Consider the following 11,431-nt stretch of genomic DNA (forward strand, 5'->3'; position numbering starts at 1 on the left):
AGTCACCTACAGTCCCCATGATGGATACATCAAATGTAGGTTCCAAAATGATTATTGCTAATAGAAATAAAAACTTTTCCTTTTCCTTCAACAAACACACAATTACACTTGTTACTAACACGAAAACATCAAAAAGAGATGTGTTCTGGGATCTCAGACTGGTTCTTCTCCTTTTTGTCCCCCCCTCCCCTAAACCTGTTAATTATTCTTTTGAGGTGTTTGGCCATGTTTGTTTCTGGCCCATCTTGTTTATTTGTCTGGCCCCTGTTGGTTTAGACAGTCTTTTACCTAAATGACAACAAGCATAGAAATGAGTCATGGTGGAGAAGCTGACAACAAACAGGGAATCTGAATGAAGTGGGCGAAATGTCATCCAGTTATAAATCCTGATAACGAGGTTAAGACTGGAGCACACAAATTGACCCGACCCGTTAATCAGCACACCGAAAGAAGAGGATCTGGGGCAGGAGTCAGACACACAACCCAGCCAGGCGAGAACAGTGTTCTTTTTTTTTTTTCTTGATTGCATTCAGTTTAGTTTCAAACCTACTTGTGTCTAATTTATAAAAATGTCAACACAAATTTTATGATTTTCATTTTTCAAATGGCAGCTTTAGATTGTACAAAATAGTGTTTCTGGACTTTACAAAATGCAAAAAAGATGTGGGCCATAGAAACACTGTAGCAATGTAAAGACTTGTGAAACGTGCCTGCCTAAAAGTATGCAATTTATAGTTTACTGTGGAGGGGGGGGGGGGGTTGCCCATAAATATTTATTCAGGCATCATTAACCCACTGGGTGGAAATGCGCTTGTCTCCAGGGTAGACCTCTGGGGCTTGGAACTCCTCCATCTTCCATGGATCTCTGGGGGCAGAACTTTGGCCCCATCATACTCACTACTGAATACTCCTAGAGAAACCACAAGCGAGTGTACGCACACACAGGTGCTCACATGGTGCTCTCACATATGGACTTGGGCCTTTTGACACATCACCTCAGGCTGTGGTTGGCACTAAATGCACTGTGAATTATTACCATGTACTTTTCATCAAAAACTGTTACTGTTATACGTCCTCATACGGTTGGCACAGGGATATTTTGGTTGCGTTGTGTTTTTGCGTGTCCTCCTTTGTTTTTATTTTTCTGCAGGTCTAGAAGCAGATATTTTTATATCCTTTATTGTTTATTTTTGTGAACCATTCTTTTCCGTACCCCACCTTTTCCTTCCTTCTCCCCACCTTTGTCTTTCATTTCATTCTCTGTGTCCGTCAATATTTAAAACAACCAAAGTAATTTGTGATACAGTTTCGGTATCAGGCGAGGTACTATAGCTGAAGCTATACTGCTCCACCTGTGAGAGTAAAACTGTAAGGCTCATCTTCGGCGCTCAGACATCAATTCGGGGGGTGGGGGTTGTTACAAAACAATGAAAAACCAATTTTTCCTGCTGTTAGGTGGTGCCCTCTGAGAAAAATGTGAATCATTTCAATGTTGAGCTGTTCCTGTATCTTGAAGTGGAAAAATACTATGATGATGACAAGGATTACATTTAAAAAAGGTAACAGATTTATTTCAATCCGGTCCATATCAGTTCAGATTCATGCATTTGCCTGGAGTAAACCTCAGCCCAGTCTGATTTCCCAAAATCCAAAGCAACCTTTTATTAACTTTGGGAGAAACTGTTCACTCCCATGTAGGGAGTGAGAGATGAGAAACCTCAGAGTAACTAACTAATCCCTAGTGATGCCGTATTATCCTGAGGGACATTGTCTTTCATATGAGGTGAACTTTCTGCACACAGAGACATCCTGTTGTCATACCAGACTGAAATACTTCAGTTGACTCACAATTTTTGTAAGCTGTAGTTATTCTTAACTAATTCCTCACAGAAATACAACAATACAAATATGATAATATTTCATAGAAACACTACTTACTACATACAGTAGACGTGACAAAAATCCAGATTTCTGTTCCAAAACAACATATTCCATTGACGGGACACCTTATGTGCATTTTTACAAAGTCAATTCTAGTTTTGCGTGTTTTATTAGAAGACCTGTAAACCAATGCTTGGGCAGCTTTGTCATTTGTCCCATGTCCTTGTTCACGAGGTCATAATTGACCCTTTTTTGACCCCTATTAGTTTAAACATACTCTACTTTGATGATCCAAGGTTCACAATGGAAACATTTTAAAGAACCTCAGTCAAATATGTGTTGTTACATTCATTTCAGGGTTAATGCCCTTAGATTTAAAAAATATATAATAAGAAGAATATCTAAAAAAAAAAACAATATAAGAAACCATCAAAGTTGTCAATTATTCATTTTATTTCCAAAGAACTTTTAAGTAAATTGTCAGTGAATCACTCATTTTGTGTATAAGTAAAATAACATAAGTAGAGAAATTGTTTTATATGATTAAAATCTTTCTTTAATGATAACTGTTACTGAACAGTCAAAATGTTGCAAATAAAACAAGATCAGATAGTCTTTTAAATAAAGAAAATGTGTTGACGGTAAATTTTCCCATTTAACAAAAAACAAACTGAAACATGTGTGAAGAGTTAACTTAGCGCTATGTAAATGAAAAATAAATAAATAAACATGAGACAGAGATCCACAGTTTTAATATAGAATCAATCAATCAATTTTATTTGTAGAGCACCTTCCGCAACGTTATCAGAAGTCCAAGGTGCTGAACAGCATCATCATAAAAACATTCCCAGTACCTGGGCATAAAAGCAAGATAAAAACATAAAATCATAAAATAACAAGCAAGCAATATTACAAATACAGAGAGATAACGGAATTAGACTAATCAAATTAAAACAAATGGTGGACAAAATAAGATCAAGCATCCTGATCAAACAGAAGAAGTATTAAAAACCATAATGAACCCTAGCGCTGAAAAGCAATCAAATCAAAATGAGTCTTTAGACGAGACTTAAAGACTTGAAGGGACGACGCCTGCCTAATGCTCAATGGCAATTCATTCCACAGAGTTGGAGCCAAAACAGAAAATGCACGATAACCCCTCGATCGATATTTCGACCGGGGGACCACCAGACGTCCCTGCTTGGCTGAGCGAAGAGACCGAGATGGAGCATACTTGTGCAAAAGTGCAGTAATGTAAGAGGGGGCACTGCCCTGGAGGGCCTTCAAAACAAGAGTTAAGATCTTAAATTTAGCTCGACATTGCACCGGGAGCCAGTGCAGAGCATCCAGCACTGGAGTAATGTGATCTCGACATCTAGTACCTGTCAGGAACCTAGCCGCTGAGTTCTGTACGAATTGGAGCCGTGCAACCGTGCACTGGGCCAGACCGGCATATAGAGCGTTACAGCCGTCCAGACAGGACAGGACGAATGCATGCAACACAGACTTCAGATGAGCTCTGGACAGCAGAGGCCCGATCCTGGATAGTCGTTTCAGATTAAAAAAACAGGACCTCACCACTGTATTTACGTGTGGCAAGATTAAGTGAGGAGTCAATTTTTATCCCCAAATTACTGACTATTTTCTTTTCATAGGGGGTCACAGCTGGTTGTGTTTTACTAAAGATTTCAGTGAGATTTGAGGTTTTAATAATCTGATTGAGGGTCATTTGTCTCTTCTCCCTGGTTTCTCCTTGTGACTTTCACAAATATGCCATCCTTAGGTCCTAGAGTGCCAAATGACTTCAGGTTAAGAGGAACCTGAAAGACAAAAAAAATCTCCTTAAATTGAAGGTCAGTCTTTTTTTACATTTTTATACAAAAGTTTAAATAGGGGTCAGGGGGTAATGATATTCATGAAAATGATGAAGTGTAAGCACATTCCAAATAAAAAAATGTTCAGACAGAGTTACATTTATACCCAGATAATAATGGTTGAGCAATGGGATAAAAACAACACTTTTGTTTGTTGCTGAGTCAACCCACCTTGGTCTCAGAACAGGCCACGATGTTGAATCTGTGGAACAAATGGACTAAAGCCATTTTCATTTCCAGCTGGGCGAGCCTCATTCCCACACAGTTACGAGGTCCAGCCCCAAAAGGCAGGTAGGCGAATGGATGTCGACTGGCCTTGGCTTCAGGTGTAAACCTGGAGGTCAAGAACAGGTGAGAAAAGTTAGGTTTTAAAGTGTTTAGAGAAGATCTTAAAAAGGTCACAATGTCTGTGTAAAAAACACACATGTAAAACAACATTTACATGGTTTAAACACATGATTTATTTTGCTTTAAATTGTACTTTTTTAAAATTTACTATTTTGCATTTCGGTTTTGACTAAATGCACTTTTGATGTAAATGCTAGGACTTTGATCATAATAAAATACTCCTATAACCCTCCTTTAGTTCCAGAAAAGATTATTTTAACAAGTGTGCACCTAAAAATGCAAACAGCACAGAGTCAGTTTGTCATGTGGCTCCAAGCACAAAGACCTGCTGTCCAGCAATGGAGACTAGGAAGTGAGGTGGGGGAGGGGTGTAGCATTGTCTGACGGAGTAAATCTGCTCACGTGAGGGCGTGAACAGTGGCAAAGAAGTGTGCCACAGAGTAGCTGCGGGAGGGCGGGGAAGTGACTTGTCAGGGAGTGTGAGACGGCAAACAGTGCTGTCTCGCGGGGTGATCGAGCATTTGTGTATGCTGCCCCAAAGCTATGGAACTCATTGCCCATTGGAGTTCGGCAGGCTCCATCTCTGGCGGTTTTTAAATCTCGTTTAAAGACCCACTTTTACACTTTGGCTTTTAGACAGTGACTCGTTTTAGAGTTTTATTGTATCATTGTTTTAATTGTGTTCTTAGTATTCATCATGGTTTATCTGCCTTTGATTGAGATTTTTATCCTCTGTTTTAGCTCCTTGTAATGGTTGTGTTTTGTTTTAGCCTGTGCAGCACTTTGGACAGCTCCCATGCTGCATTTTAAACGTGCTATATAAATAAACTATGCTATGCTATGCTATGCTGTCAGATGACAGCTTTTAAATCAGTGGGTTTGTGTGCAGTAAGAGAAAACTGAAATGTTTGGCTTTTAAAATGCATGTGTGGCAAGGTGGAGCAACAAGAGCCCAGGCGGGATTTGATCCCCAGACTCCCAGGTCAGAGTCATGCACGCTAACCAGTCAGCCAAAAGGACATCCCCTTGGCCAAGTAGCCAGGGCGCATGATCAATCAGGATACAGTGACACTCACCCTGTCACTCATATAAACCCTTGTGTCTGACTGAAGTCAAACCAACCCTGATAGTGCAGTTGACAACTGAATTTCCCTTCATTTAACTGGCATCCCAGCTTACGGCTGAGCTATGACCTGTCTGGAAGCTCCCTCTTGCAGAAGTGGCAAAACCGCACACGCTGTTTTCTGAAAATATCACTGTCAAAAGACACTGCATGAATCTAAAGTGTAACGCCATCAAACAGTGCAATATGTATGTGCTAAAATATGCTGTGCTGCAGCATTTTTCTGTTTCATAGGCCATTGGTCAAGTCCTACTTTTACACCGTCTGCTTCAATTCCACTAAGTAGTTTATTTATTGTGTAACTATTGACTAACTGAAAGAATGTCAACATGAAAAGACGTATGTCACAGCATACTGTCTCATGGCTGAACAGACCTAATTCAATCATTCGATTTCCTAACGAACACGTAAACTCAGATAAAGGTTCCCATTCTATCTCAGATAATAGCTCAAATATTGCCAATGCTCAATTTAGATGTGAATGTAACCGCACTGACCGACTTGAAAATTTGTCAGCCCTCTGGGGCCGGCTTGTCACCTGGGAGCCCCAAGCAGTTGCCTGCCTTTCCAGCAAGGTTCACTTGTGGCAATCATTTAATTGTCTTAAAATGACAAAATAATATTTTTTAAGATCGAAAAGATTCCAAATCCATTGTCCGTATATTATCCTTGGATGAAGCTGAATGAGTATGAATAACAAGCTAAAATCAATGATTATTGTTTTCGCCTTGCACAGTAAATGCATCACTATCCCAACAAAACCTGATTGAATTGTTACAGTTAAACGAGGCCAACTTTTTATGAGATTTAGAAATAACTGAAACACCTCTCAGGGATGAACTTCTCTGGTTCTGGCCAGTGGTCTGGGTCAAGATGGAAGAAGCCTGGAAAAATGTCCAATAGCACCCCTTTAGGAAGAAACTGGCCATTTATCACACAGTCATGCTCAACTTCTCGAGTGTACCTTGAATGAAGAAATTAGCACAGAAAACATCTTTTTTTATAAACTCCCCCTCAGTTTTCATGTATTTATCCTGCAGTTTCTTTTTTGAGTGCAGTTTTTGAACAGCTGTAATTTAAAGAGCAAGTCATCCCCAAATCAACATTTTTTTTGCTGATAAACTATATAAATGAGTGTCTAGTTGTGCTGTAGACACGTGTATTCAATAATTTGGCACATCAGTGCATCTTCGTTAAAGAGTAACTAAACCCCAAAATAACTGTTTTGCTTATAAATTGTTTAATTGGGTCTTTCCAAATGCAATCTTTCTGTTTCTGTGACTTTTTTGTCATGTTTGTGTAAACTTGACTACATCTAGATTCTAGGTCTAAAAACATCTTAGTGCTGCCCTCTGTGGGTTGAACTGAGGCTACTGCCTTTTAAATTTTTGATTGACTGGGGTTGGTACAATTTCACATCATCAGTACAGTCTCCTCCCACTACCCCCTCCTGGGATGGAAAATCCCCACACTTGGCCATGCCACTCTGTGCCTCCTGGCAACGCCCACTTTTATAGCATTTTTCAAATCTTGACTAAGGGTGGAGTTACGTTTTCTGGTGGTGTGCAGTCCCTCTTTAACTCATTCACTGCCAGCCATTTCCTGATTGGTAAAGCCCTTCGCTGCCAGCATTTCTCAGCGTTTTTATTGTTTTTAAAGAGTCACAGAACGTTGGGCGCTAGGATGATGTCAACGCCAAAACTACCAAAACTAAGAGTAGACTCACCTCTTACATCAGTGTTGGGTATTTTTATGTCCCTAAAATAAACCACACAAGAGAAAGGGTCAGTAAGGTTTTATACAATGGATGCAGCGGAGAGCAACCGGCCGAGAGCCTGCAAAGGCCTTCGTCCAATCTGCTCTATCCTCTCACCCAAGCGGTTTTATTGAAACACAGGAAAATATGAACAAAGAACAATCCATCACTGTCCTACACTAGCCAATTACAGCGTTGCTTCTAGGCTAAGGCAGGACATTCCAAAAAGGAAGTCCTAATTTATGGCTAACAGCCAGAAACTGCTGAGTCACTCAGAAACTAGGACTGTTTTCCTGTTGCCAGGCAGATTATTCCACCAACCCCCACAGCATCCCAGAGCTTGACTGAAAGGAAAAAAAAGAAACAGCCCTGAGGCCTAATTTTACAACATGATTACTTAAAAAAGAACATTTAAAACAGTAAAATACATTAAAAACCCTAACAATCAGGAAGAATTTGCGCGTTTCAAGCATTATCCATTTGTTTATAATCTGTTGTTGAATTGTGATCGGCAGAAGCTTTTCCGGTTCGCGCCTCACTTTTTTTTTTTACAGCAGCGGCCCAAAACAATCTCTTAACACAAAGATTTTCTGCTTCCTGATCACGTGACGTGTGACGTACATGGATGAAGATCGGCTTTAGAGCTGGGATGTTTGTTCACACAGTGCAGTGGCTCGTTCCGACGCCCACACGGTAAAAAAAAATGCATATTACGACTTTAGTCGTCAATGGCAGTGAATGAGTTTAAATTTACATATTCTGTCTAAAACGGTCAGTGTTCATCATCGGGTAAAAACTCGTTACTGCATTTGAATTTAAATCTGCCAGCGCTATTGGCTAAGAGGTACACAATGACGTCAGCTGATATGTCACAATGCTGCTGCGAGCCTCTGTGTGCATATGTGCTGGTGGCTCTGCCCTCTCGGTCTGCCAGGCAACAGCATTTGTTGCATTTTTCGAACATAAAGTGGGAGTGGAGTAATTTTCTTGTAGGGGGTGACTTGCTCTTTAATAATTTTACACTCAAAGGTCTTGATTCCTTACCTGAAACCAGGAGGGTAGAGCCTCAGTGTTTCACTGATAACCATGTCTAAATACTTCAGCTCTTGGACATTTCCGTAATCTGTTGACTCCTGTCAAATATGAACATTTGTTTAAATTATCAATAGTCTGATGGTAAAAATAGTATCTGACTGGATCCAGAAAACTACTGAACTCACGTGTCTTTTAAAGAATTCATCCACCTCCTCCTGGACTTTGTGCTGACATTCAGGATGGAGGGCCAGCAGGTAGCAGCAGAAGCCTAACGTGTTGCTACTCGTTTCATAACCTGCCAGGAGGACGACTAAAGACTGACCCACAATCTCATCCTCTGTTAGCGTCCTTTTTTGTGGACAATTGATGAGCGATTCCTCTGGATGAGGACCGCTGGGTTCACGCTTGGATGCCGATGGCTGTGTTTCTTGGCTCCTGTCACCAAACTCATCAGAGTGATTTAATGTGTCAAAGTGTTCCAAAGAAACGCTCTCATGGCCAGTCCGAGCATCTAAGATCAGCTGAAGGAGATCTCTACGCCGCTACAAGCAAAAATCCTTGTTTACATCATTCCAAAGAAGACACCTGTATTGAGTAGATAGAATTTTCAAATATTAAACCAGACACCTACCTGATCAGGAGGCTGTTCTTCTCTCTGCTTTATGATCTTCTGAATGCTGCTGATGAAGAATTTGTCAATCTGGACTTGCCTTTTGTTAGGGATGAGTCGTACAAGAGGAGTCATGAAAGTAGGACAGAGAACTGTGCAAACACACCCAGAAAATGTCAGCAAATTTAAAATGTGAACTGTCTATACGTGTCAATGCAAATGTTACATGCATGTCTATTGTGCATTAAAAAAAACATTTTTTTCTGGTTACCTTCAGCATCTGTTTTCAGGAGTTAAAAAAAATCTGTTTCAACCAACCCTATTGAGAGTTGGGATCACTACTGAATGATTTTAAGGACTTTTTTTTACTTACAATGCTAGTCGGATCCATTCACTTTCTGTGTTTTATGCTAAGCTAAAGTAAAAGGAGTACAGCCGGGTCAGGAGAATGACTGGGCTGGTATTTTATTTTATTTTTTTCCCACTTATTTAACTTTTAGAAATATGTCAACAGACAAAATTTCAATTTTGGCAGCAACATCCCTTCAAATCTTTCTGGCTAAATTTTATATTTTAAAATTTATATACAACAAATCTGTACAGAAGAGAAAGACAAAACTCTTCCCCAGTGATGTGGGAGACTCATCACCAACTACTACAAAGACCTGATTGTGATTGTTTCCAGCCAAGGTGATACGTTTGGTTATAAAATTCAGGGAGCAATTCATTTTTCTAATAGAGCAAAGTTGGTTTAGACAGCTTTTATTTACTTTAAATTATTTTAAACAGCATCTTGTATTTTCTAGTCATCTTAAATGGACTTGTTTGTTGATCTGAAACATTAAAGGCAAACAGCAGCAAAATGACAAATACATTTTCACACAACTCAAATCTTCCGTAAGGGTCAGTGACTTACTGGTAAACAGCGTGAGTGGCTTCAGGAAAGGCATGGTGAAGAACATGTTAGCGTGTTGAACCAGCGGATCGTCTGGGTTTTTCTGGGAGTCCACTTGGGTGCCAAAAGCTACGTTGATGATGACATCCATGGTGAAGCAGCCAAAACATCTACAGGAAAAAAGAAAGACAGATTAAATACGATAAACAGAAAGACTATTTGTGCTGATTTTCAGTTTGTTTGTGACCTGTAGATGTCAAAAGCTTTTCCCGACTCAGCATGGTTATTTAGGTTGTCCATCAAAGAAACGACGGCTGTGTTGATGAGTGGAACCATCTATGGGAGAAAGATATGTGAGCATTAATCCAGTGATTATCTGTTTTCTGACAAAAACATCATTAATAATCTCACTTCTTTCAGCTTGGCAGCACTGAAGGAGGGAGTTAGGATGCTCCGAACCCTCTTCCACCGTTCATCCCTCAGCCTGAGCAGACCGTCTTTCATGGGCTTGGTGGTAACAATAAACTTGTGCACAACATTTAGAAAATGTGGGGTTATAATACATCAGAGCTTGTACTGAAACTATGGTATCCTGTTATTGTTCTCACCATTCTATTAGAAAAGTTACTGAAGTCCTTGACCATCACTTGTCTGAGTAGATCAGGGTCTGCTACCAGGACCACTGGTCTGCGGCCCAAATAATACCTGGAAGGTACCATGAAGCCATGTTAGCCCAGACAAGTCAGATCAAGTAAATAACACATGCAGCTCAAGTTTTTATAATGAAAACATTTAAACAAGTTTATACTGTAAAACATGGTTTTACTCACCCACTTATTTTGCCATATGTCTTTGTAATATCAGTGAGAGGTCTCAAAAAGCCCTGAAAAACACGTTTGTTGTGACTTTAAATAGCATTAATTTAAGATCAAATAATTCTATTGAGTCCCTAAAAATTACAACTGAAAGAGAAGATGACATAATTAGTTAAATTTGATCTCACATTGCGAAACATGAGCATGTTCCCAAAGAACGGCACTGGCTTTGGATGTTTGATCCCACATCGAGAGAGGACCGAGAACGGAGAGACTGAATACCTGCAGGGAAGGTTAACATTTTAAAAGAAGTGAAGAGACAAACCCAAAGAGAACACATCTTTCACATGAAAACACATTTGGTATAGAGATTTGAAAAAGGCAAATGTTATGAGAAATGACAGATTTCATTATCGATGTGATTTTGGTTTACTTCCAGAGCACTAACACCACAAATCCTGGCGTTTACTTACCAGTAAAGGAGACCCATGAAAACGAGGAAGAGGCTGAATGTCACAGAAATTGTGCTGGCCTCAAGTTTAAAGATGCTTAGAAAGTCATCTGCAGTTCCCATGATGGAACACACTTTAGTTTTTAACAAAAGGTTAAAAAATCTTGTTGCGGATGCGATTAAACAGTTTGCCTTTCTGTGGAATAAAAATCACACATTTACACCTGTTTTTGACACGATCACACCAGAGGCAGTCTGCTTGCGTCCTGTTATCTTAGACTGGCTCCTCTGCTTTTTCCAGAAAGCTGTTAATTATTATTTGGAGGGGATGGGGTTCCTGTTACTCTTTATTGTTTGGTCAGTGACGGGAGGCGCCATAAAGGAAACATGACAGAGCAGTTTCAGTTCAAATCAACACAACCTGATTTATAAAACACCTTAAACTTTCACACGGGACCAAAGTGCTTTACACCAATTTGGGCTAAAAACAATATATAAGATGGCAACATTCACACAGCCTAAAACCAACAAGCAAGTAGAAAAAAGACATAACAATTCAATTCAATTCAAGTTTATTTATATAGCGCCAAATCACGACAAGAGTCGTCTCAAGGCACTTCACATAATAAACATTCCAATCAAG

General features: G+C 39.7%; 1 protein-coding gene across 1 annotated transcript; it reads right to left on the minus strand.

Moving 5' to 3' along the window:
* Nucleotides 1-2,614: 2,614 nt before the first annotated feature.
* Nucleotides 2,615-11,143, minus strand: LOC107389081 (thromboxane-A synthase). The gene is made up of 13 exons (XM_015964968.3): nucleotides 10,811-11,143; nucleotides 10,526-10,619; nucleotides 10,353-10,405; nucleotides 10,131-10,227; nucleotides 9,934-10,047; nucleotides 9,770-9,858; nucleotides 9,544-9,692; nucleotides 8,649-8,779; nucleotides 8,203-8,559; nucleotides 8,027-8,115; nucleotides 6,053-6,190; nucleotides 3,927-4,089; nucleotides 2,615-3,701 (listed from the first exon to the last, which is right to left on the minus strand). The coding sequence occupies exons 1-13, from the start codon at nucleotides 10,909-10,911 to the stop codon at nucleotides 3,588-3,590; spliced, it is 1,689 nt and encodes a 562-aa protein (XP_015820454.3). The 5' UTR covers nucleotides 10,912-11,143; the 3' UTR covers nucleotides 2,615-3,587.
* Nucleotides 11,144-11,431: the final 288 nt, after the last annotated feature.

Source organism: Nothobranchius furzeri, chromosome 4, assembly GCF_043380555.1.
Source record: "Nothobranchius furzeri strain GRZ-AD chromosome 4, NfurGRZ-RIMD1, whole genome shotgun sequence".
Classification (NCBI taxonomy): Eukaryota; Metazoa; Chordata; class Actinopteri; order Cyprinodontiformes; family Nothobranchiidae; genus Nothobranchius; species Nothobranchius furzeri.